This window comes from Ursus arctos, unplaced genomic scaffold (genome assembly GCF_023065955.2).
Source record: "Ursus arctos isolate Adak ecotype North America unplaced genomic scaffold, UrsArc2.0 scaffold_30, whole genome shotgun sequence".
Taxonomy (NCBI): domain Eukaryota; kingdom Metazoa; phylum Chordata; class Mammalia; order Carnivora; family Ursidae; genus Ursus; species Ursus arctos.
The window spans coordinates 14263182-14290709 of record NW_026622986.1 but is presented as its reverse complement, the minus strand read 5'-3'; the positions used below and the strand labels follow the sequence as shown (position 1 = coordinate 14290709).

Sequence of the window (27528 nt, the reverse complement as noted above, 5' to 3'; positions counted from 1 at the left end):
TCAGAGAAAATCTTCAGAAACAACCACAAAACAAATAATAAAATAACAAATTCATATCTATCAGTAATAACTTTGAATATAAATGGACTAAACACTGCAAAAGATATGTGCGAATGGATAAAATATCAAAACCTATCTATATACTGCCTACAAGAGACTCATTTTAGACCTAAAGCCACCTGCAGGTTGAAACTGAGTGGATGGAGAAACATCTGTCCTGCAAATAGATGTGAAAAGAAAGCTGGAATAGCAGTACTTAAATCAGACAAAATAGACTTTAAAACAAAGACTGTAATAAGAGAGAAAGGAGGACACTATATAGTAATAAAGGGGACAATCCAACAAGCGAAGATATAACGATTGTAAATTTTTATGCACCTAACATAGGAGCACCAAAATACTTAAAACAGTTAATAACAAACGTAAAGGAATTAATAATATTACAATGATAGTAGGGAACTTTCACACCCCACTTACATCAATGAACAGCACATCTTAACAGAAAATCAGCAAAGAAACAATGGCTTTGAATGACACACTGGAACAAGTAGTTTAAGAGATATATATCCAAAACATTCCATCCTAAGCAGAATATACATTCTTTTCAAATGCACATGGAACATTCTCCAGAATAGACCACATATTAATCCACAGAATAAGCCTCAACAAATTCAAGAAGATCAAAGTCATACCATGCATCTTTTCTGACCACAATGTTATGAAACTAGAAGTCAACCATAAGAAAAAAATTGGGAAGACCACAAATACATGGAAGTTAAATAATATACTGCTAAACAATGAATGGGTCAACCAGGAAATAAAAGAAGAAATTAAAAAGTACATGGGAAAAAATGAAAATGAAAACACAATGGTTCAAAATCTTTGGGATACAGCAAAAGCAATTCCAAGAGGGAAATTCATAGCAATGCAGGTCTACCTCAAGAAGCAAGAAAAATTTCAAATAAACAATCTAACCTTACACCTAAAGGAGCTAGAAAAAGAAGAACAAAACCTAAAACCATCAGAAGGAAGGAAATGATTAGAGCAGAAATAAATGATACAGAAACTAAAAAAACCAGTGGAGCAGACCAATGAAACCAGGAGCTGGTTCTTTGAAAAAATCAATAAAATTGATTCATCGAGCCAGACTTATCAAGAAAAAAAGAGAAAGGACTCAGTCACAATCACAAATGAGAGAGGAGACATAACCAACATCACAGAAATACAATTATAAGAGGATATTTTGAAAAACTATATGCCAACTAATTGGACAACCTTGAAGAAATGGATAAACTCCTATAAACATAGCCACTAGCAAAATTGAAACAGGAAGAAATAGAAAATTTGAACAGACCAATAACCAATAAAGAAATTGAGTCAGTAATCAAAAAGCTCCCAACAGACAGAAGTCCAGGACCAGAAAGCTTCACAGGTGGATTCTATCAAGCATTTAAAAAAGAGTTAATACCTATTCTTCTTAAACTATTTCAAAAAACAGAAAAGGAAGGAAAACTTCCAGTTTCGTTCTACGAGGCCAGCAATATCCTAATAGTAAAACCAGATAATGACATTGATAAAAAAGAGAACTATAGGCTAATGAACATAGGTGCAAAAATCCTCAACTAAATACTAGCAAACTGAATTCAACAATGCATTAAAAAAAATCATTCACCACGTTCAAGTGGGATTATTCCTGGGTAACAAGGGTGGTTCAGTATTCACAAATAATATCATATCAATAGGAGAAAGGATAAGAACCATATGATTATTTCAACAGGCACAGGAAAAGCATTTGACAATGTACAACATCCGTTCATGATAAAAACTCTAAACGAAGTAGGTTTAGAGGGAACAAACCTCAACATAATGAAGGCCATATATGAAAAACTGACAGCTAACATCATCCTCAATACAGAAAGCTGAAAGTTCTTCCCCTAAAGTCAGGAACCAGACAAAGATGTCCACTCTTATCACTTGATTCAACATAGTACTGGAAGTCCTAGCCTCAGCAATCAGACAATAAAAGAAAGAAAAGGCATTCAAATTGGTAAAGAAGTAAACTTACACTATTTGCAGATGACATGGTACTATATATAGAAACCCAAAAGACTCTACTAAAAACTTGCTAGACCTGATAATTCAATAAAGTCTCAGGATAGAAAATGAATGTACAGAAATCTGTTGCACTTCTATACACCAATAATGATGCAGAAGAAGGAGAAAATTAATAAAACGATCCCATTTATATTTGCACCAAAAATAAGATACCTAGGAATAAACCTAACCAAAGAGATAAGAGATGTATACTCTAAAAACTGTAAAACACTGATGAAAGAAATTGAAGACAACACAAAGATATGGAAAGATATTCCATGCCTATGGATTAGAAGAACAAATACTGTTAAAATGTCTATACTACTCAAAGCAACCTACACATTTAATTCAATCCCTAACAAAATAATGACAGCATTTTGCATGAGCTTGAACAAACAACTCTAAAATTTATATGGAACCACAAAGACCCCCGAATAGCCAAAGCAATCTTGAAAAAGAAAACCAAAGCTGGAGGCATCACAATTCCAGACTTCCAAGTTATATTACAAAGCTGTAGTGATCAAGACAGTATGGTACTGGCACAAAAATAGACATATATATCAATAGAAGAGAATAGAAAATCCGGAAATAAACCCACAATTATATGGTCAATTAACCTTTGACAAAAGAGGAAAGAATATCCAATGGGAACATCTCTTCAAGTAGTATTGGGAAAACTGGATAGCAACACTCAAAAGAATGAAACTGAAGCACTTTTTTACACCATACACAAAAATAAATTCAAAATGTGATAAAGACCTAAATGTGGGACCTGAAACCCTTAAAATCCTAGAAGAGAAAACAAGCAATAATCTCTTTAACATCAGCCATAGCAACTTTTTCTAGATGTGTCTCCTGAGGCAAGGGAAACAAAAGCGAAAATAAACTACAGGGACTACATCAAAATTGAAAGGTTTTGCACAATGAAGGAAAAACTCAACAAAACTAAATGGCAACCTACTGAATTGGAGAAGATATTTGCAAATGATATAACTTGATAAAGGGTTAGTATCCAAAATACATAATAACATACAACTCAACATCAAAAAACCCCCAATAATCCAATTAATAATTGGCAGAAGACATGAACACACATTTCTCCAAAGAAGACATACAGAGAGCCAACAGACGCATGAAAAGGTGTTCATCATCACTTGGTGTCAGGGAAATGCAAATCAAATCTACAATGAGATGTCACCTCCCACCTGTTAGAATGGCTAAAATCAACAACACAAGAAACAACCGGTGTTGGTTAAAGTGCACTGTAGGTGGGAATGCAAACTGGTGCAGCCACTGTGCAAAACAGTATGGAGGTTCCTCAAAAAGTGAATCACACTACTGGGTATTTACCCAAAGAATACATGCACCCCTATGTTTATAGCTGTATTATTTATAATAGACAAGGTATGGAGGAAGGTCAGGTGCCCATCAATTGATGAGTGGATAAAGAAAAAGTGGTATTATATAGAAATATATATATATAAAAATCACACAATGGAATATTACTCAGCCATAAAAAGAATGAAATCTTGTTATTTGCAACAACATGGATGAAATTAGAGATAAAATAATAATTAGCCAGCGAGAGAAAGACAAAGACCATATGATTTCACTCATATGTGAAATTTAAGAAAGAAAACATGAACAGAGGGGGAAAAAAGAGTGAGAGAGAGACAAATCAAGAAATAGACTCTTAACTATAGGAACAAACTGATGGTTAGCAGAGGGGAGGGAGTATGGGTGATGGGTTAAATAGGTGATGGGGATTAAGGAGTACACTTGTGATGAGCACTAGGGATGTATGGAATTGTTGAATCACTATATTGTATACCTGAAACTGATAGAACACTGTATGTTAACTGGAGTTAAAAGAAAAACTTAAAAAACCAAAAAAATAAAAGAAAATATATCAATGAAATTCACAGCATTAATAGAATGAGAAAAATTATCTGATTAATCAAGATAAAAGAGCATTTTACAAAGTTCTGCTATAACGATAAACTAGAAATAAAGAAAACTTTAACTTGATAAAGCTTCCTTCTGTCAACAATATATTTAAAGGAGAAACTTTTTAAGATGTTCCCTTTAAGTCAAGATTGCTTACTATCTCTAATGCTGTTTAATATAGACTGAAAGTCACAACTAATTCTATAAAGAAAAAAATGATACGTAAAGTTCAGAAGAGATTAAACCATCATTATTTGTAGATGATCATTTATCTGACAATAAAATCAACATACAAATATGAGAATAATAAGAAAGTTCGGCAAGGTTGATGGACAGCAAATCAATATACAAAAATCAATAGCATTTATCTATGCCAACAATCTCCAAAAAAAAATTGTAACTAAAAAGATGCATTTAAAATACCATCAGAACCCATAAATTCTGTAGTAATTAAGTTAATCTAGAATACACAAAACCTCTATGGAGAAATTTTGAAACTCTAATGAAGGACAAAATCTGAATAATGTGGAGAGATATTCTATGCTCTAAGAAGGAATAATTTACTGTATTAAATATGTGAATTATTAAATGTAGCTATAAATTTAATGCAGAACCAACTACAATTCCATATAGATTTTTGAGAAACTCAATCGCTTGCTCTAAGCAGCATAATAAAAGTAAGCTATGAAAAGAGAAGACATAGGCCTGGCCCAAGCAATTAGTAAGACGTAGTGCCCAACCATGGCAATAAAACATAGCATTGACAGAAAAACAGACATGGGAAGTAGTGGAACAAAATAGAGAATTCTGAAACACATATGCATATAGTATGTAAGGCACTTATACACATGCTAAAGATGATAGTGTTGGGAATCTGGCTCACTAAGTGAACAAAAAGAATACCTCAGTCCCTACCTAATACCATGTACAAGGGTAACTCCAAATGTTAAAAACTGAACTGTGAAAGGAAAAACTTTAAAGTTGGTAGTTGATAACATAAGAGAATATTTTTTGACAAGGTACTGAAAGATTTCTTAAACCATAGAGCATAAACTGTAGGGCAAATTTTTAATAACATCAGAAATTTTTGAAAACTCTGTTCAAGGGAAAAGATTATGAACAAAGTTAACTGAAAGGTAACAGATTGGGTGATAGTACAATGTCTAAAATTGATACAGAAGTAGTATCTATAATATACCAGGATTCCTTGCAATTCAATAAAAATAGAGGAACCATAATAGGAAAAAGACAAAGGATATAAACAAGCAGTTTACAGAAAAGTAAACCCAACAGGTTTACAAGCACATGAAGAGATGCTTAAGCAAATTGAAACAATAGTGAGATACTGCTTTCCATTCATTAAACTGGCAAAAAATTAGAAAGCCATATAATGCCAAGTGTTGGCAGTAATGTAAAGCTCCAGGATCCTTTATGCTCTGCTGGTAAGTATGTAGACTGGCGCAACCTATCAAGAGAGAATCTTGCAATATTTTATAAAATACATTTGCCCCTCTCTATGACCCAGAAATCCTGCTCTTTCAAAGAAATTCTCATTCAGGTTTATAAAGGGGCATATAAACGTACCACAGTGTTATTGTAATGGCAAAGAATTGAAGACATTCTGGGTGCCCATCCCTGGGACTGGACAGTTTCTGCACACTATGCAGTGGTAGAGTACTGTATTGCAATAGAGAAATAGACTGCTTGTGCATGTAGCAACATGAAGTCATCCTTAAAACAGTTGTGTGAATAAAAAGTAAGCAGAGTAAACAGCTATATAGCAAGTATTTAATTAAAATATTTGCACACAAATAGCATACAAACAGAAGCACACACTTCACAGGTTAGTTGCAAATGGGATGGGATCGAGGAAAAGTGGAAAGATTTTTTTTTAAGGGGAAGAAGAGCTATTTCCTTTCTGTTCCCATCTAACTATAAAAGAGTCTAGATTCATGTTTCAGTGACTTAAGTAATCTTTGTATAATTCCTTCACTTGGGGCATCTCATCCTCAGAAGACATCCCTGCAAAAGCACCCAGCCTGGTATCATTTAGCTCAAGCATATAACTACAAGAAATGCAAAAGAACCAAAAACCTAGTCTCATGCCCTCTAGAACATCTAGAAGAATTTGATAACAGTCTGTCTTAAAGCAAGTAAATGTTCTCTTCCCCCACACTGCTTTGCAGCAGACATGTCCAGAGAAAGCTTGCCAAACTTTACATAGTGACAAACGTCTTGCATCTGTCTGGCTTCTTGTTCTTGGAAGGTTTTTTGCAATCAGGTCACACCCTCTTGGGCAGATCTGTACATTTTGTGTGGGGAAAAATAAATAAGTCTGATTTTTAAAAAAACAGAACCAATAAATATAAAATGAAGTAAGGTCAATCAGGAGGGAAGAAAGGTCAATCAGGAGGAACATCTATTCTCCATCCACATATACAATCTTTGTATTGTGGGTCTTCTCAAGGTGATACTTCTTTCAACATTAAGTGCAGCGCATCTCTTAAAATTGCTAGGGTTTAAAATTGGATAATAGATGACTGTTCCTCTGAAAAGTATATTTTCAGTCTGCTACTTTTATAGAGGTAGCAGACTAATGTCTCATTTTGTGGTTTTCCTTCACTGGGATAGTTTTGAGCTTCATTTTATTTCAATTTTAAATAATAAGAGGACAATTTATTTTATCAAACACATCCACAGTGTTCCTTGTACCACCCGTATCTTTTCTGAATGGGGTAGGACAATTCCTTGTCGGGGAACGTAGGACAAAGAGATCACCTATATTGATTCATTTTTTTCAAATAATAATCCTATAAAAGAGGAAGTACTTTCTCATTTTATGGCTGAGGAAAATAAGGTTCAGATAAGTTATATAATATGTCCAAAGTCCTACTTTTTTAATGTCTAGGGAGGAAAAAAATGACAAAGTATATCTGTCAAGGAAAATAAATGTTTAATGTGAACTCTGTAATCTGTCTTAAAATATAAAATGATCTCATACCTTCAGTTTGCTGTTGATTAAATTAAAAAGCCATTTATGTTAGTGTTTGACTATAATATCTAAATGAAAATGTCTTTTTGTTAATCATTTCTCAAATGACTGAATTTCTCACTTTTTTCTCTGTTGGCTCTTATTCGTATAGATTTTCAAGTCAAATTACCCACCTGATAATCTGCCTAGTTTTTTTTTTTTTCATTCTAAATGACTTTTTTCTAGACCCCAATATTTAATACAATAAAAATAAGTCATCTGTGAATAGTAATTTTTCATGGAAAAAGATACAGCTTGTGACAATGGCCACGTCTGATCCAGAAGTAGTAACAGTAAATAAGGCCATAAAGTAAATAAAAAAGTGTTCCCACTGAAATTAAAATAAGTAGCCTTGGTTAGGTACCCAAGATGTGAACTAAATATAGGTTTTACTTGTATGCTTTGAACCCTGTGTTTTAAGTTATCATTTATTGGGTGCTCATATGTGTCAGCCATTATGCTAGATACCCTTAAAACATCCTCACTGAAACTCTATATGACTGATATTATTTCCCCAGTTTATATTACTATGTATTTTCAATATCATTTCCCCTAAATAATAGTTAAGAAATTTGGGACAAAAAGAGGTGAAATGGGTTGCCTAAGGACACACACCTAATAAGGAAAAGAGCTGAATATGATGTGCATATCCTTGGTAAGAAGACTGTCAAAAGACCTAAGTTTGAGTTATTGTTCAAGTTGGTGAGTTGAGCATATATTTCTCTACTTCATCCCTCCACATCCAACTCTAATGGTGTAAATAAGTATAAAAGGGAATGAGGCAAAATAACTGACCGGAGATTTGACAGGATTCTCTGGGACTATACTGTTGATAAGCCAGAGTTGTGAGAGCTGAGTCGAGGACATGAGCAGGACAGGGCTAGAAGAGAGGTGAAAACTGCTTTTCCAGCAGACTTTTCAGAAAGATTTTAAGTTCAAAGTCAATTGGTATCAAGAGCGGAAGTAGAAAATGAGACAGACATCAAGGTGATAAATTGAAGGACTTCCTTCAGTTACACAAGTTGGCGCATCTCTCCTTGTTGGCAGTAAAGATATTTTTTCCCAAACTGAAAATCAAGGACGATTCTGTAAGTAGATGAAAAGAAATACCTGGGAAGAGCTAAAACTTCTAAAATTGGCCATTAGTTCTCCCAGAGTAGAGGTCTAGGGTGGGCCAGAGACTACCAACTTCCTTCTCAGGCATCCTAAAGTGATTGAAGCCTAACAATCAAGGAAGAGGTCTACTGAGGAACTAGGCCTACACATCTGACACAAGGTTCCCTGTCGTCTAGCTATGAAAATTAACCTAGCCCTTCAGTCAGAAAATTGATGACTAAGGATCACATTTGAGATAAACTGGTAGCATAAAGAAGAAGATCTGGTAGGAAAAAGTAAAACAACCAGACCAGGAACAAACAGCAATAATGCAGGCAACAGAAGACAACTTAATAAGTATTTTAATTTTCTCAAAGAGATTTAAGAAAATGAACATACAATTATGAAAAACAATTGGAGCAAGAAAGAGTTCGTAGAAATTAAAAGAGATTGCCAGATGAAAACTAATTTACTAAAAAGGAAAAAATAAGAAAGTTTCCTACAAGGGAAAGTAAAGAGCAAAGATGAAAAAATGAGAGAAAAGTTAAGTAATATGGAGATCAATCTGGAAAATCAAGTATGTCACTATTAGGAGCTCCAGAAAGACAAACGGATAGGAGAAAGTAATTTTAAGCAATCATAAAAGAAATTTCTGAGTGCGAAAATCTAAAAGGGCCAACTAAGTGGTAAGGTTGATGAATAAAAAGAATCACATCTAAGCCCATCATCATGAATATTCAGAACCGCCAGGAAAAAGAAAAGATCTTAGAAGTTTCTATGAAGAGAAAATAAACAAGTACCAACAAAAGTGTAATAAATCAGGCTAATGTCAAAATTTTTTTGCCGGCATCAAGAATGCTGAAAACAATGTCTTTAAAATTCTGAGGGCGAAATTATTTGGACTCCAGAAAACATTCAGCTTGGATTGTCATGATTATTAATTTTTTATTACTAGGTTCTTTCTCCAGTCCTTAACTACCATCTTGTATTCGTAGATAGGAAATTAGAGCTATTAGTTTTATATTCACAGTTCACATAAGAAAACCATGTGAATTTTAAAATGGGGTTTTATCTTTTTTTCGTAAATCATAGTAGTACTTAAAAATGCCCCCAAATGCTATGATCCCATAAGTATTTCTCTTCCACAATTTAAATCTTTTAAGATTGATTTTTTAAAGGGAGTATTCTTACAAAATCTTAAATCGGTGTTTTGTGGTTCAATCTTTTTATTAATCTAAAAATGCTGTTCATTACAGAGATGAATACTTGCCTGTATATGTTTTTTTCCTAAAGTTTAATTTATTTCAGAGCGCGTGCGTGAGAGAGAGTGGTGGGGGGAGAGGGTAAGAGGGAGAGGAAGAGAGAGGGAGAGAAGCCGACTCCCCACTGAGCATGGCCATAGCCTGATGTGGGGCTCAGTCTCTCAAACCCCATATCATGACCTGAGCCAAAATCCAGAGTCAGATGCTTAACCAACTGAGCCACCTAGGTGCCCATTAACTTGCCTATGTTAATAAAAGTGTATTTTCTATCCTTGAGACTAATGTGAAGTATATAATTGAAATATTGAATCCCATGGCTTTTTCCCCCCGCTTTTACTTTTGTTCTGAAAATTTCAGAGTTTTGTGTAGGTTTTCATTATGTAATTATATCAATTATATTTTGTTATATTTAAATATGTATAATTATATTAATTATATTTTCCTGAGCAATGTCATTTTTTTCCTACTTCAAATGTATTTGTCTATAACTTTCTTCTTAAGTCTCCTGGGTGCTTCAAATTTGGTATGTCCCGGATTAAAAACATCGTTTATGACCTTTCCCACTTCCCTGACTTTTTGTAATCTGCTCTGTCATTTGTTTTCCCCATGCTAGTGTATGGCACCACCGAAACACTGAAGCAGGAAAAATCCTGGACTCCAAACTTCCCCGAAATTGCTATATCCAGGGGCACCTGGGTGGCTCACCCGGTTAAGCATCTGACTCATGACTTTGGCTCAGGTCGTGTTCTCAGGGTCCTGGTATATCAAGCCCCATGTCTGGCTCCATACTCAGTAGGGAGTCTGCTTGAGGATTCTCTCTCTTCCTCTCCCTCTGCCCCTTCCCCTGCATGCGCACACTGTCTCTCTCTAAAAATAAATAAATAAATTTTTAAAAAACAATCACCACATCTCTACCTCTGAAACCAGTAATACATTATATGTTAATTAATTGAATTTAAATTAGAAAAGCGACACCTGGCTGGCTCAGTGGGTTAAGTAAGTGTCTGCCTTCAGCTCAGGTCATGATCCCAGGATCCTGGGATCCAGTCCCGGGTTGGGCTCCTTGCTCAGCATGGAGTCCGCTTCTCTCTCTGCCTGCCACTCCTCCTGCTTGTGCTCTCTCTCTCTTTCCCTGACCAATCAATCAATCAACAAAAATTTAAAAAAGAAATAAGTTAAAAAACAAAAAAAAATTTAGCACATTCAGTCATTCACCACATTCAGTATTTTGTCCCTGCTTACCATTTTTCATATCTTATTACCATAATTCACCCCCTCACCTATAATTTTGAAATACTCTTCTGGTTTTGGTTCCTTTATGTTCATCTTGACATTGCTGTCAGAGTGACCTTTTTAAATATGTTTGTGATGCTGTAACTTCTCCGCTTATTTGGTGGATACCCATGACATGAAGGAGAAAGTTCATATTCTAGCATGACACCTTTGTGGTTCAGTCCTGATTTTCTAATTACATGTCTGTATCCCATTCCCAAAAAGTGTGTTCCAGTTTTGCCACATTCTCTAGCTATCGTCACTTCCTGTGTTATTTCATAGTTCATCCGTTTGCTCCTCCTACCTTTTCTGGAAGGCCCCTCACACCCTCCTTGTGCACTTTGTCTGTCTTTCAAGATAGAGCCCTATCTTTGCAGCACTTCCTGAGCTTCCCACATACAACTGTTTTCTCTTTTGTGCCTTCGCTGTGCTTCATTCACCTCACCTGTAGAACTTGTAAATGATACTCTGTGTTCTTATCTGTCTTCCTCCATCTCTGGTCCTACTAGCATATAGGGTAGTCTCTGTCTTTTCTTTCTATTTCCAACTTGTCCCAGGATAGTGCCTATGACTTGACAGAGCCGGTATGTATTTGTCTTTCTTGAGTAAGTGAGTGAGCGAGCAATTGAATTAATGTGATGTTTTCTGAAGGTGGGTTTTGTTTTGTGTTGTTTTTATAGGAAGGAGAGGTGCTATCAGCAATTGCGAAAAAGGACAATGGGATTGATATGGAAAGTCCTCCAGGAGAGCAAACAGTTAATGACAACTTGACTTCTGCTGATAGAGCATACAAAAATAATGGAGATGGTGAGTGAACATCTGTGAATTTTTCCATGCTTAAGAGCTCGTACATCAAAATCTGAAAGTCTGTAGATCCGGATATGTTTTCCATTTCATTAAGGTATTTTTGTTTTGCTGTCTTTCCTTATAAGTATCCCTACGACTACCAACTTTTTCTTCTTGAAAATACTTCAACTCCCTGAAAATCTTTACTGCTATTATTTTTATTTTATTGAAATAGTCATGAATGGGGATAGGCTTGTATATGTGGCCAATTTGATTGCCACGCTTTTAACCATCTATGTATATAAGATAACTCACTTTGTTTTCCCCCAAATGAGTCCTATTGGTCTTTAAGGATCAGATCCACTATTTTCAGGGTGGAGTGGATAACTCATTCTATATTTTGGATGAAGTATTTTTGACTTTTTGACTAGTTTGTTAACCACTGCCTTTAATAGGTGAATTATGTTTTTAATTCTACAAGAAATTTCGAAAAAGACTGCAAACAAAAAAAGTATAATCAGTAGTGTGTTATCGGTAGTTATATATTTTTCTATAATTATCCCAGTTACTTTATTGATTCATAACAACCATAAAAATGAATTAAGCCCTATTTAGTTGGAGAAAATTTATGTGGTCTTTTCATTTTTTTACAGGAACTTTTTACTATAGAACATATTGTTAATTATCAGGATCCTCTTTTTTTCCTCATTAAAATAGGATTATTGCTTTTTTCATATTATTTTGTGATATCATTATTTCATCCTTTATTCAAATGGATATAGAATTACAGAAATCTCCAAGGCAACTACTAAGAAAAACAGATTGAAGGAAAGGTGTTCTGTGTCATGACCTTCTGACTGTAATCATGTACAAAACATCAACCCACATCATAAAGATTCCACAAAATGCAGTTGTATTAGAGGTTCCCAAAACGACACCCAGATGTGGTTATTCACTAGAAGACCTCATAGGTCTCAGCATAGTTGTACTCTTGCCTGTGGTTTATTACGGTGAAAGGATACAAAACAAAATCAGCACAGAGCAAAGGGGCATGGAGTCTAGAGGAAGCCAAGTGCAGGTTTCTATGCGTATGGATGTGCTTCATTCCTCCAGCATCAGATTATGATGACACATGTGAAACGTTGTCTGCCAATTCAGGAATCTTAGAGAGACTAAATGAAGTTTTCTTTAAATGACAGTCAGGTAGGCTTCTTTCCCCTAGCATATACCAAAATTCCAGGTTCGCCGAAGGAAATCAAGTATACGGGATAATTCACCTGGTTGGTACCAAGACTTAGGCACAGCCACTCTTAGCAGTTATGGAATGGTGGGAACCCTGCCCACATCCAGGCTCCCAGATACCAACCAAGGGCCAGCCGTTCAGGTGGGATCTAACGGTGGCTATGTTTGGCCTGCTGCATGGAATCTTTTCTGCACAGGAATTATAGCCCTGACTTACTTTTTAGTCAGATTTTCTTTTAATAGGAAGTAATACGGTGATATAACATGGTACTGATCTCAGGAGCATCATCCATATTAAATTGAAGTGATGGTTACTTTTTTGACTTTTGGTGAATATTTAACAGGTTATTTGTACATCAGTTACTAGGGCAATATTAGGTAATTATCATCTTTTTTTATCTGATTAAACTTTCGTTATGATTCTCAGATTAAACAATGTTTTCTGATTTACAGTGAGAATAGAAACTTTTAAGTATATAGATAATGCAGTTTTGTTTCCTATTGTGGTGAATCGCTGTTTATAATCATAAAATATTCATTTTCATTTGTCAGTTATTTTCTTGCCTAAGTATGCAATTCAAATTCTTTTCGTTATGTATTTTCATATAGTTCAGTTTGGTGGGCAATACCCATATTCTGTTACTTCGGTCTTTATCTTGATTTTCAAGGTGGCTGTATCTTGCTTTAATACATGGTAATAGCAGGCTCAATGGATAGTTTTTTTCCCCCTACAATAAATAGGCCTTCTTTTTTACATCATTTTCAAGTTCATAGCAAAACATAGCAGAAGTACAGAGAGTTTCCATTTACCCCACGTTCCCATACGTGACTAGCCTGCCCTTTTGTCAACATCCTGTACCACAGTGATACATTGTTACATTTACATTAAGTCATCCTTGTCCCCCAAAGTCCATAGTTTACATTAGGGCTCAGTCTTGGTGTTGTACACCCAATGCACCCATGTGGTGTCACATAGAAGAGTTCCACTGCCTCAAAAGTCCTCCGGGCTTTGCCTATTCATCACTCCTTTTGCCGCAACCCTTCATTCCTAACTTAAAAAAGTTTTAGTTTTTCCAGAATGTGAAAGAGTTGCAATCATACAGTAGGTATCTTCTTGGATGTTTAAAACATTAAAATTCCAAGGTAATTGAATGTAGTGATTCAAGATTGCGTTTGTCCTTTGTTTTTTCTGTTTTTTTTCATCAGTGTAGGATCTGATGACCTGTGCCTTATGGACTGAGAAAGTGTGATTTCTGTGGACATTTGTCACATAATGGGGAGGGCTGAGAACAATGACATCATGTACTACTACCTAGCACTAACCATTGGTACCATCCTCGTCTAAGAGGTGAGTCCAGATAGACTCTCTAGCAATGAAAGTAGGTAGTCTCAAGAGGTTATACTTTATTAAACCAGACACTCAAATCACTAACATCTTTCAAACTCACCTTGCAATTGGAAATACGTCACAAGAGTCAGTTTGCTGTGTTTTGCCATGCTGCAAAGTACCGTGGCTACAGACCAAACTTTGTGATGAGGTGTTTCATCGTAATTAACAGTCTCTGCTGAAGTGCTGGAGAAGTTCTGTTGTGTTACAGCAAAATAAATGTAGTCTCTTTTAAGGGCTCCTAGTCGTGGAAGTCCAGAAGAATCATGCTATTTAAGTTTGACTTTGTCAGCCTATGATAATGATTCTGCTGATGATAGCATTTTCTGACAGTCTCAGGGTTTGGTTACAATCATGGTCATTATAAACATTCACTTGCAGGTACCAGATTTTCATAAATATCATTCTTTTCTTGCATTTGGTAAACGTAGAGGAGAAAGTAAGATTTCTTAATGCATTAACTGCCTACCAATAGTATGGTTAATATTCCCTCCAGTGTGGTTTCCAGGTGTGGTCCCAAAAGAATACTTTTTAGCAAATCATCAGTCTTATACTTTTAATCTGTATTTTTCTATTGCTGATTTAAAATGTATTTTGTTTTCTTCTTTAACGGTAGATGGGAGTTCTGAAGACACGTTAAGCCGGTAGGGTTTTTATGGATTTTTAAAAATTATGTGTTGACTGAGGGAATGCAGAGAAAAGCCTTTGTGGAGAGTTCTACTCTGGGCTAGAGACTATATTATGTGCTGGACATTTATTACTTACGTAGTCATTACAATAGCTTCACAAAGTAGCTGTGCTATTATAGCCTATTTTTTATTAATTAGTCATCTGTGGTTCAGGGAGGTTGATTAATTGACCTATGATTCCATAGTTAATGAGTAGCCGAGCCATGATTTGAATGTCAGCCTCGTGACTCCCAAATCCATTCTTTTGTTCCTCAGCAGCACTGGGACTAAGATACGAATCCTAGTCAGATCAACTCAGAAAGTCAAATATAGTTTGTGTTAACTCGGATTTAGAGTTTTCTTAAGAAACCAGGTTAGTCCAAGCGTTTGTCCTAATATATTTGACAACTAGTGATAACTAGAGGCAATTAGTGCAGTGGTAACTAGTCTCTTATTTTTACATATCAAAGATTTTAGGGTGGATCTCAGTAACCTATAGCCACAGTACATAGCTTTTACATAAGCAAGACCTAATCAGGCAAGTTCTTAGCTATAGTGATGTCTGCTCTCCTTGAGATGAATGATTTTTCCAGAAGTGAAGGATATGTAATCTAGGTGTAGACCATGTTACGTTAATTAAATTTATCATCTATTTAGAGGATCTTTATAAACGGTTCTCTATTTACTGACTTCCCAATCTAGTTTTCCCTTTAGGCTAGTACCCTTCACTAGTTCTTTGAAGATTTTTCTTTTCTTTTTTATTTTTTTGTAGACTTTTTTCCTTTTCTCCATGACTTTCTATAATCTTTTCCGATTTTTTTTTTTTTTTTTTACTTTCTTCTCTGCTTTTCTTGGTGCTTCTTTTCTTGCATTAATTTTTTCTATTTCTGCCAGCTACGTATTCTCTGTTTTTCAATAGACAACATCAAGAGCACACAATTTCAGTATTTTAAGGAATCTTAGAGATGAATGAATCAAAATACCCTCGGATTCTGCAACCTATGTTTAACATCCTCACCAAGTGGTTGTTTAAATGGAGAATTTGAAACTCAAAAGAGATTAAAGTGACCTATTTGGCTATTATATGTGACAAGAGTGAGATTTAAATTCAGGTTTCTTCCTTTTTTCTCATCTAGTGGGTGAATGTTTTAATAATAGAAAGATGGGGAGTGGGTCTAGTAAACACAGTGAAGGTGGGTTAGGAAGGAGTTAGCAGGGGAGGCCGAGTTTCAAGAACAACAACGTTGGGTTGGATAGGAATAAGAGTTTTAGAAAAGATGTCTGATAATTGGGTTTTATGGTAAGTTAGATAAAGATGCATTACAGGAAGGAAGGATACACACACAAAGGAATGAAGAACACAGGATATTGGGAGTTGTGTAGAAAGGCGTATTAAAATAGAGGGTTCAAGAGAATCCTGAGCAGCTTTTTTGTTGGTTGTTTGGTTTAATTGAGCGAACTAGCGTACTTCAGGTTTTCTGTTGAGAGATATTAAAATCATTTGAGCCACTGGGAAGAGTCTTTTTACAGAATATAGGAATGTGATACCATCTACTTCCATTCCAACTTACAGAGAGTGGCTTAGATCCTGTCGAGTAATAGGGGGAATGGAGATTCTGAACTATCTAGATGTATGGCCCAAGGTAGTGGTCTCCTCACTCTACCTCTTTTCCTAATTCCCCGATGCCCTTCCCATGTACATGTAGGGTTGGTGGAGTGGGACTGGGTAACAGAGGTTCATTTGGGTAGTTGGTAACATGTCTACGTTGAGATGACTCCATGGATGACTGAAACTCTGTGTAGCTTGTTCTCCAGGAGCAGCAAATGGCTCCTACTGTTGGTTATTTGAGCTTATTCTTGTTTTGGGAGCCTGTGCTTTCATAGTCTAGAGATTGAAACGTTGGAGAGTACGACTGAGCCCTGCAGAAGAGTGATATAGGAGTGGGAGCTCACAGAAAGAAACTATTAGGCAGTGTCTAGGGAAATAGAGGCATGGCTACCAGGACTTTATTTTTTATAGCAGTCTCTCTTCTTGGGTATCTGAGTGCCTATGAAGGTTTTTAAGGTCTTGCTAGTTTATATAAGGCAGGACCTGTGTAGGAAAGAAGTTGGACCTTCTAATGTTTAATCTTTTATTCTCTCTGGGAAGAGTATTCACACTAATAACATAAATTTGTGTATTTATTTTTTTAAATTGAAGCATAGTTGATGCACAGTGTTGTGTTAGTTTCAGGTGTACAACATAGTGATTCAACAACTCTGTATGTTACACCATGCTTAGCACAAGTGTAGCTACTATCTGTTACTGCATAATGCTATTACAGTACCATTGACTGTATACCCTATGCTGTACTTGTATCCCTGTGACTTACTATAACTGGAATCCTGAACCTCCCATTCCCCTTCGCCCATGTTGTCTGTCTGCCACCCCCTTCCCTTCTTGCCATACAGATAATTACCTACGTTTATAAGATTGTTGTGAGGCTTTAAATACCCTTAAGATGTAGTGAGGTGTTCATAATGATGCATAGTAGCTGCACAGTAAATCCTCAAAACACTAGTATCATGATTATTAAAAAAGGGTTTCTTTCATATAAGAATTTAATTTGAACTCTGCAAATAGGTTTTACAGCCACTAAAATCTTGTTGTTATTGAAAATGACAACAAAAAATGTGGTATATTTCTTTGTGTCAAATAATGTAAGTAACATTATGATTTTCCCTTGCTCTTTGTCAATTTGATCTCAGTGTTTTATTAATATTATTAATAATATGTTTAGATATGATTTAGATATTCTTTGTATTTTAAGTATTTAATATTTGCCTGAAAAGAATTGTTTTTTTTTAGACCTGCGAAGAAAATATCTAAGGAAAAGAAAGAGGTAAAAAATACATTTTTTTAGTTCATTTATTAATTTTTTAAATTTTTACTTTATTATATTTTTTTGATAAATAATATTTATCAGAAATATTATTCCATGGTAAAAAATTACTTTAGGAAAGGTATAGTGGCGAAATAGAAGAATTTCTATTTGTTGTGAAAAAGTTATTCAGAAATGCTAGTTATTGATGAAGGGTGTTTTGAGAAAAATCAGTTCTTTAAAAAAGTACCTATGTTTTTGCTCTTATAAGAAGATGGGTATTTATCATCTCTCTACACTTAGTATACTTTATAAATATTTGGGGGACATTTTGAAATTATTATTTATTTGTAGTTCAAAAAGCAAATTAATTTTACCTTGATGACTTAACTCCATCATCTGGAACAGCTTCAGAGGATTGCAAGTTGCCTTGCTTTGATTTTAGGAGTTGCATGTTGCTAATTGAACAACTTGGCATGGATTGTAAAGGTAGGACCGTGGTATAAATATAAAGCCTTTATATGTATATTACTGTAGTAATATGTGCACATCTTGTCTAGTGCTGTACCACACAACACTGATCTGTTATAGAGCTACTCATCTCACAAATATGTTTTTCATGAAGACAGAGAACTGCTGAGTACTCTCAGCCAAAGAGCTATAATTTCCACTATACTTTTCGTCATGAAAATGGCACACCGATGTGTTTGTTGACTCTGCTTCTCTTCTATGCCTTCACCCAAGGTCAGGTTACCAGTATTTTTCTCCTAGGATACTGAAATAACCTCAGGACGGTTTTCCCTGTCATTCCACCTCCCAGAATCTTGGTCTACGCTGCAACCATAATTATATATTTTTAAAAATTTATATTTCATCACGTTACCCCCTTGCTTAAAGCTTAGCTTTTACTTCTCATTGCTCTAGCGTGAAACACCACGGTCCTCAGCTTCATCTTGTATTGTTTCATATCCTTCTTTCCATCTGTGTCTCAGCCACTAGTTTGGATGATTTTTCCTATAATAGAGCTTCCTCCCCACCCCCATAGCTTTAGTTAGGTAACTGCACATATATGAAGTGTATAATTTGATAGTTTTTTTTTTTTTTTTTAAAGATTTTATTTATTTATTCGACAGAGATAGAGACAGCCAGCGAGAGAGGGAACACAAGCAGGGGGAATGGGAGAGGAAGAAGCAGGCTCCTAGCGGAGGAGCCTGATATGGGGCTCGATCCCATAACGCCGGAATCACGCCCTGAGCCGAAGGCAGACGCTTAACCGCTGTGCCACCCAGGCGCCCCAATTTGATAGTTTTGACATATGTTTACTCCTGTGAAACCATAACCGTGATTCAGGCAGTTAATATATCTATCACCCGTAAGTCTCATGTTTCGTTATATCCCCTTATTACGAAACTACCAAATTGCTTTCTAAAGTAGTTGCACCATTTTCCATTCCCACCAGCAGTGTATGGGAGTTCTAATTTCTCCCTGTATATTCATGAACACTTAATATTGTCAGTTTTTTAAATCTTAGCCATTCTGGTGGGCATGCAGTATATATATCATTACGGTTTTAGTATGCATTGCCCTAATAAGATAATGTTGAGCATATTTTTATGTGCTTATTTGCCATCTGTGTATTTTCTTTGAACTGTCCAAATTCTTTGTCATTTTAAAATTTAGGTTGTTTTCTGATTTGTTGAGTTTTGAGAATTCTTTGTTTATTCCAGATATAGTTTATCACCTATTTTTTGGCAAAGATTTTCTCCCAGCCTGTGACTTTTCATTCTGTCAACAGTGTCTTTTGAAGAGCAGTTTTCCTTTTTGGTGAAGTCCAGTTTATGCATTTGTTCTTTTATGGATTCTTGCCTTCGGTGTTCCTATCTAAGAAATCTTTGCCTAGCACAAGGTCAGAGGTTTTCTCTCATGCTTGCTTTTAGAAGTTTTGTAGTTTAAAAACAAAGTTTCATAGTTTTAGGTCTTAATGTTTAGATCCCATGGGGTCATGGGGTCCTGTTATTAGTCGCATAGAATAAAAAATATGAAGACTATCTATACATGAGCTATTGTATAGGAATAGAAAAAAGCTATTTCTCTGAAGTTTACCTCAAGTTGTCTAGCTTAAGCAAACATTTAAGGACAATCAGATCTAGAATTTAACATCCACAAAGGTGGGTTATTTAAACATAATTTTTCTCTCTAAAATAACCCTCAGGTTTTCCTTCAAACAAGAAAAAGAAAGAAGAAATACTGATTGTTATGTGAAAAAACTAAGGAGAAATTACAAAGAAAAGAAAGCAGTATAATAAAGAAGTTGAACTGAAACTCAACTTGAAGTCAGTCTTAGAACACGGCACGAGGGGGTGCCTGGGTGGTGCAGTCGTTAAGTGTCTGCCTTTGGCTCAGGGCGTGATCCTGGCGTTCTTGGATCGAGCCCCACATCAGGCTCCTCAGCTATGAGCCTGCTTCTTCCTCTCCACTCCCCTTGCTTATGTTCTCTCTCTCGCTGGCTGTCTCTGTCAAATAAAATCTTTTTTTTTTTTTAACGATTTTATTTATTTGACAGAGAACACAAGCAGGCGGAGCATCAGGCAGAGAGGGAGAAGGAGAAGCAAGTCCCGACAGCACCGCGAGCCCGACAGATCCTTGATCCCAGGACCCCGGGTTCATGCCCTGGGAAGGCAGGCGCGCAACCACCTGAGCCACCCAGGAGCCCCTGAAAACGCATATTGCTGCATCTGCTCAACTCCCTGGAGACCGGCTGGCGCCCAGAAGGACACGGAAGAGGAGTAAACCGAGGGAGAGTTTGTTTTAGGAAGTTTTCTGGGGGACGAGGCATTCAGCATCCTGAAGATCCATGCACTCTAGCCCCAGTAGTATACAAAGACTGCTTTTCCACACTGGCGAGTCTAACTTCTGCAAAGGTGCAGAAACGCTCAGCCAGCTCCCACCAGCGTTTGAAGGGACCCCGGCCCTGCTCCCAGGGAATCCCTGAGAGTTGAGAGGCTTGGGCCTCGCACATGCGCTTGGGCACTCTTGGCCGCTGGCCCTTTGTGTGCTCAGGCAGTGACACCAGCCTCTGAAGTGCGCAAGCGCGTTTGTGTTTGGCGCCATTGCTTGGTTACGCTCAACGGTAACAACCCCGGAGCTTTGCTACTGTGATGTAATGGTGAGGTCAGTTTGCCTATCTCTACAGCTAGTGTTGGGTTGTAGAGGTAGTGAAAAGCCGAGGATTTGCGAAGTGCAAAAAAATGAAGAAGCTTTTAGCTTTGGCGATAAGTCATCCCTGCCCGTTACCAGCTCCCTGAGGGACGGCTTCGGCCTCCTCAGGCGGGAGAAAAGAACTGTGGCCCGCAGCTCCCGGGAGGGGTACACCATCCGGGACAAAGACCTTAGAAACATTCATAGAGCTGCCTGCCTGGGTGATGTAGAGAAAGTGCGTCATCTTGCTGTGGTCAAGAAAAACAGCATAAACTCTCGAGATAAAATGCACAGGTAATAGGGACTTGGAGGCCGGCGGCCCGAGACCGCGGGGAGGAGGTGGGGCGGACCGCGAGAAGCGCGCACCTTCCGGGGCCCAGCCTGCGGAGCCGAGCCCTCCTGTCACCGAGGGCGCTTGGCCTCTTTGCTCCGGAGGCCCGGCACCATGGGGTCTAGCGCCCAGGCTGTCTGAGCAACAAAACAAAAGCTTCAGCTGCCTTTGGACCCACTCATAACTCCCCGCATGGTCCACTTTACAGACAGTTTTGGCGTGATTTAACCAAAGTTCAGTAGTAATAGAAAAGAAATTAAGTGTGTATTTTATTTTTAGTGTACATCTTTTTATACAATGATGTTGTAAAAAAAGATCTGTTCCATAATAGTTCATGACCTGAGCCAAAAGCAAGAGTTGGACACTCAGTGAACTGAGCCACCCAGGTGCCCCTAAGATGAGAAATTTTAAATCGAAGTATTAGGACTCAATCTCAATTGAAGCTGTGCCTCCTTCCTTTCAAACGAAAACATTTCTGAAGATAGGAAATTATAGAAATTAACCTTTAACGCCCTTTTGATATTTATAATAGTATTAAATAGTATTAAATAGTATTAAATATATAGTAGTATAAATTAAATTAAATAGTATTAAATAGTATTAAATTATAGTAGTATTAAATTAAATAGTATTAAATATAAATAGTATTAAATAGATATAAATAGTATTAAATTAAATAGTATTAAATAGTATTAAATTATAATAGTATTAAATTAAATAGTATTAAATATAAATAGTATTAAATAGATATAAATAGTATTAAATTAAATTAAATAGTATTAAATAGTATTAAATAGTATTAAATTATAATAGTATTAAATTAAATAGTATTAAATATAAATAGTATTAAATAGATATAAATAGTATTAAATTAAATTAAATAGTATTAAATAGTATTAAATAGTATTATAAAAGTATTAAATAAATAGTATTAAATAGTATTAAATTAATTAAATTAAATAGTATTAAATATAAATAGTATTAAATAGTATAATAGTATTAAAATAGTATTAAATAGTATTAAATAGTATTAAATTATTATAAATAGATATAATAGTATTAAATAGATAAGTATAAATAGTATTAAATATATAAATATTAAAGTAGTATTAAATAAATAGTATTAAATAGTATTTATAAATGGTATTAAATAGTATTAAATAAATGGTATTAAATAGTATTAAATTAAAAGCAGTATTAAATAAATAGTATTAAATATTAAATACTCATATTGGTAATTGAGAATACTTGATTTTCATACGATCTATAAATCTAAATATTTTTTTTAAAGATTTTATTTATGTATTTGTCAGAGATAGAGAAAGCCAGCGAGAGAGGGAACACAAGCAGGGGGAGTGGGAGAGGAAGAAGCAGGCTCAGAGCAGAGGAGCCTGATGTGGGGCTCGATCCCATAACGCCGGGATCACGCCCTGAGCCGAAGGCAGACGCTTAACCGCTGTGCCACCCAGGCACCCCTGTAAATCTAAATATTTAATAAAATGAGTTGTTCCTTTTTATTTGAATCCTGAGTTTCCTTTGGCTGAAAGTTTATTAAAAATCAGAGTAAGAATTAGTTTTAAAAAATCATTATTTTAGTCCTCTTTTCCCATAATGCTTTCAAGAACTAAAATTCCTTTAAATGCCAACCATATGACTAGAACTGCAATAGACCTCTTGTATATATCATTATTTCATTTAATGTAAGGCACCATAGATTGTATGATGCCCTACTATTTTATGTACCAATAAGAAATTTGAAAAAATTCTGCCAATTATACTTGTAAGACATTTTGAATTATAAATTGCATTCTAATGTCAGAGATATTAAAAGGTGACAGAATGAGCCTCTTAGAATCACTGAGCTATAGTATTCTTGGGAATCCTTAAAACGTATCTGCAAAGTAGGAATAATTGTATCACTTTACCTAATTGGAGTGTTGTCTCTGTGTAGTAGTAGTAACGGTAATAGTTATCATAATATTATGTAACAATTTTTGAGATGCTATTTGTGGTAGGAACTGTTCTAAACACTTTGCATAGATGAGATCACTACTCTTTATTTTATTTATTTATTATTATTATTTTTTAGTAATCTCTATCCCCAACATGGGGCTCGAATTCAGGATCCTCGAGATCAAGAGTCACATGATCTTCAGACTGAGCCGGGCAGGAAACCTGAGATAACTGTCCTTATGCCCATTTTGTTGATGAGGAAATTGAGGATAAGGCTAAGCGACAACTATGAAGTGACAGAGTTAAAGTAGGATTCAAACCCTAGTTGAGCTGAATCCTGAGGTCATGTTCCACCTAATCAGAGAGGCTGCTCTTTTATTAGTGTGGTGAATGATCACTAATAAATATTGTTCTTTCTTCAAAAGAAAACTAAGTCTTTGTTTTGGAGTCATAGGAGTAAGCTGCTATTTCACGTTTACAATTACATGAATTAATTGCATGCTTTGAAATAGTACACTATAACTTCCTAAAAAGTTCCTTCACTTTCATAGGACGGCTCTCCATTTGGCCTGTGCCACTGGCCATCCAGATGTGGTGAGTTTTCTAGCAGACAGGAATTGCCAGCTTAACCTCTATGATCAAGAAGCTAGGACCCCGCTAATGAAGGTATATTGTAGCCGCTGTGTCTGCCTGAGATGGATTTGATTTAATTACTTAGAATGAAAATGTATTGCATTTAAACATAACTAATTGGTGAAACTTGTGGCATGTTTACTTTAAATTCTCAGAATTTACACTCTCTTTATTGGTATAATACTGACAGGCCGTGCAGTGCCAAGAGGAGAGCTGTGTAACCATCCTTTTAGAACGTGGTGCTGATCCAAATTGTACGGACCGTAATGGCAATACTGCTCTCCACTATGCTGCTGCTGGTCAGAACGTCTCAATAGTAGAGAAGCTGCTCTCATACGATGTAGATATTGAAGGAAGAAACAAGGTACAGATCAACTTTATTTATAAAGTATTTGAAAGTATATATATATGTATATATATCAATTATTTAGCCACATTTTATTTACATATTTATTCATATATATAATATATATACTGAATTCTATACATCAAGTTCTGTCATCATGGAAACAACTCCAAGGCCAGGGCAGGGAGGGCTAGAGAAAGGTAATGCCCACGGAAAGGGCAAAGTTCTGTCTCCCAGCCACCCTTCCACCCCAGAACGAAATCTTCCCATTAGCGCTTGGGAATGGATGGTGGACTCGGAGCCCACAAAGGATTGAGGGGCTAGAGGGGAGGGAGGGGATGATGGAGGCTGGGTACTGTGCAGGGGCTTAGGAAATGGGTGCTGCTGGGGATGGGTGGGAGACCGTGCGTGACCCAGCGGGGTAACTTGGGTGAGTGCATGTGGGAGGAGAAAGCAGCAGGTGAAGGTTCTGAAGATGAGAGCAAGGGGATCAGGTCATGTCATCCTACAGGGGCATGTCCTTGTGCTCACAGCTACTCTGCCCACCATGTAGCACACTGGGCTCTCCCATTTTAGAGAGTAGCTCCTGCTCAGCCTTGTGTAGCTCCTCAGTGGGGTGGTAGCTGTACATGGGGAGTAGTTGATAACCACACTTACCAGTCCACCTGCTGTTTCTTTGACATGCATTACCTTCTACCACTGCTCTTACAGAAACACTGTTGGTTGACCTAGGTAGGTCAATTTTTCATATTTGGAAGCTTGAGCATGCCCTGAATGAAAATATTTTGAAATAACTGTCTAAGATTTCACTTTGATGATGTATTTTTTATAAATATTTTATTTCTTTGAGAGAGAGCATGAAGGAGAGAGAAGTAGCATGAGCAGGGCGGAAGGGCAGAGGGAGAGGGAGAGGGAGAAGCAGGGGAGCCTGATGTAGGGCTGGATCCCAGGACCCTGGGATCATGACCTGAGCCAAAGGCAGATGCTTCACTGACTGAGCCACCCAGGTGCCCCAAAGCTCTCTTTTAATTCAGAGTCCATCTCCTTAGTGACCCATTTGGAGCTTTATGTTGACATAAAGAGTGCTTTATGTTGACATCTGGGATCCTGATGCCATTGACAGAAGAGAATCAAGCACATTTGTATAACCTGGAGAAAACCTTCACCTTTATTGAAAAGCTCTCAAAACTATATCCCTCAAACTCTAATTTCTCAAATGTTAATGTTTGCCACAAAAAAAATTGTGAAATGGGAATAAGCAAACTTAAATGGATTTCTTTTGCGGTAGGTATGTAGTGCAGTTTTGTAGTATTTCTCAAACATAGATGATCATTGAATCTTTCTATTGGGGCACAGTACTTACCTTCCAGCAAAGAATATGTTCTTTGGAATATAATTTAAGGAACACTACTCCAGAGATAATCATTTAGGTTGTTAACTCAATAAAAATACTTAAAACATTTACTGCTATGTTGTAGAGTTTGGAGATACAGAGATAAAAAATAATCCCTTTCCTCAAGAAGCTCTTGGTTTAGATGGGGTGCGATAAAATAACTAGGGTATACCATGAGAAATACTGTGATAGAAGCCAAGATTCTTGGAACCAGTCAATGTTTGAAGTGAGTTTTGGAGAATGACTACAGTGAAGGTGTTGAAGAGGTGTAGGAGGACTACTTCATTTAATTTATTTTAGTTTTTAAAGAGTGTTTTATTTATTTCTTTGAGGGAGAGAGTGGGCGAAAGAGCACGAGCAGAGGGGTGGGTAGAGAGAGAGGAAGAAGCCTGACTTGGGGTTGGATCCCAGGACCTTGGGATCATGACCTGACCCGACCTGAGCCCAAGGCAGACGCTTAACCAACTGAGCCACCCAGGCCACCTGAGAAGGGGTATTTTAACGAGAAGGCGGAGCTGGTGAAAGCACAGGGGGTGAGAGTACTTATATGTTTAAGTTTAGAGGATCCTTTATAAGTTTTAAAATTCAGTATGGAAATAGGTACTTTTGTAAATTATAAATTGCTTTTGCACTTTTACAGGAACACCTCACACCATTTTTAGTCGCTGTAGCTGGAAACAAACAGCAAATAGTAGAGTTTTTAATGGAAAGAGGAGCAAACATACATGCAATTGATATATATAACAGGTACAGTAGTTTTGGTTTTTTTTTTTAAACTGTATATTGTTCTAGAGTGGTAACAATTACTCAAGTCAGAAAGATTAACTTAATAAGAAGAGAATTAATTTATAATTATATAGTGAAAAATGTGAACATGTCATTAGTTAGGCATAAAGCAATTATTCTGTTGGGGCAACATGAAGAACAGTATATGGCAGAATTTATATTCCTTCATATTATTAACTGATGTCATTTGCAGCCTTTTTTTTGGTATGATTTTATATTAGCTAAAAGGGTTTCATATTAGTTTTACTAGCTTTATAAAGTGTGGACGCCTAACTTTTCTTTTACTTATGACACAGTTTTGAACTTTTTAACCCTTTTATAGTATTTTTTGAAACTTCTACTTCATATATATTTTCCTTAAAAGATGCATATTAAACATAAATAGGAGTTGTTTTGTCTGTTGAATGACTCTTTGTTTTAAAATGCTTTTTTTTTAAAAGAATATTGATATTAGATGATCCCTGAGTGATTATTAATTACTATTACCAGATACTATGGGCTCATCATCCTTTTTCATGTTCAGTATATATATTTTTGTTGTTTTTTCATTGGGAAGGGTAGAAGGACGAACGATAACGTTAATTGAATAGACTTTTCCTTTAATGAGGACAAATCATAGGTGGGTGATAAAGAGAAAAGAGATGGGCTTTAGACTGACACAGGAGTAGGTTTAATTCCTAGCTTTCCTACTTGCTGGGTGTGTGACTTTGGACACATTACTCATCATCACCAGATACATTTCGTGATATGAAAAGGAGGATAATCATATATCCTTCAAGGGTGGTTGTGTGTAAATAATATTTTATATAGATAGCATTTAGTTTAGTGCCTACCACAGGCTTATCCTAGCATCCAGAACTGCAAGCATGACTATTTTGTTACCATTACTATGAACACCGTTATTTTAAGACTGCAGATAGCTTTTTAATTTTTTATTTTTAAAGATTTTATTAATTTGAGAGAGAGAGAGAGCATGAGTAGGGGGAGGGGCTAGAGCAGGGAGCCTGACTTGGGGCTGTGTCCCAAGACCCTGAGATCATGCCTGAGCTGAAGGCAGACACTTCAATGACTGAGTCATACAGGCGCCCGCACAAATAGCTTTTATACAGACCTGGCCTCTAGATGACTTGGGAGTTCACTGTATCAGATTAAGAAAGAAATGGGGAATTCCTTTTTAAAATCTTCACCTATTCAGACACGTGACCTCAGCATACTTTTTTGTTCATCCAAGGACATTAAAATA

General features: G+C 36.2%; 1 protein-coding gene across 1 annotated transcript in view; it reads left to right on the top strand.

Moving 5' to 3' along the window:
- Positions 1–27528, top strand: part of LOC125281624 (ankyrin repeat domain-containing protein 26-like) — a 564334-nt gene that overhangs the window by 52078 nt on the left and 484728 nt on the right. The window contains exons 6-14 of the mRNA XM_057304707.1: positions 11382–11508; positions 13936–14077; positions 14733–14760; positions 17633–17666; positions 18091–18134; positions 20209–21137; positions 23679–23793; positions 23951–24124; positions 26140–26246. Of these exons, the coding sequence (XP_057160690.1) occupies positions 20809–21137; positions 23679–23793; positions 23951–24124; positions 26140–26246 (725 nt within the window). The 5' untranslated portion in view covers positions 11382–11508; positions 13936–14077; positions 14733–14760; ... (1 more) ...; positions 18091–18134; positions 20209–20808. The remainder of the gene's footprint in view (positions 1–11381; positions 11509–13935; positions 14078–14732; positions 14761–17632; positions 17667–18090; positions 18135–20208; positions 21138–23678; positions 23794–23950; positions 24125–26139; positions 26247–27528) is intronic.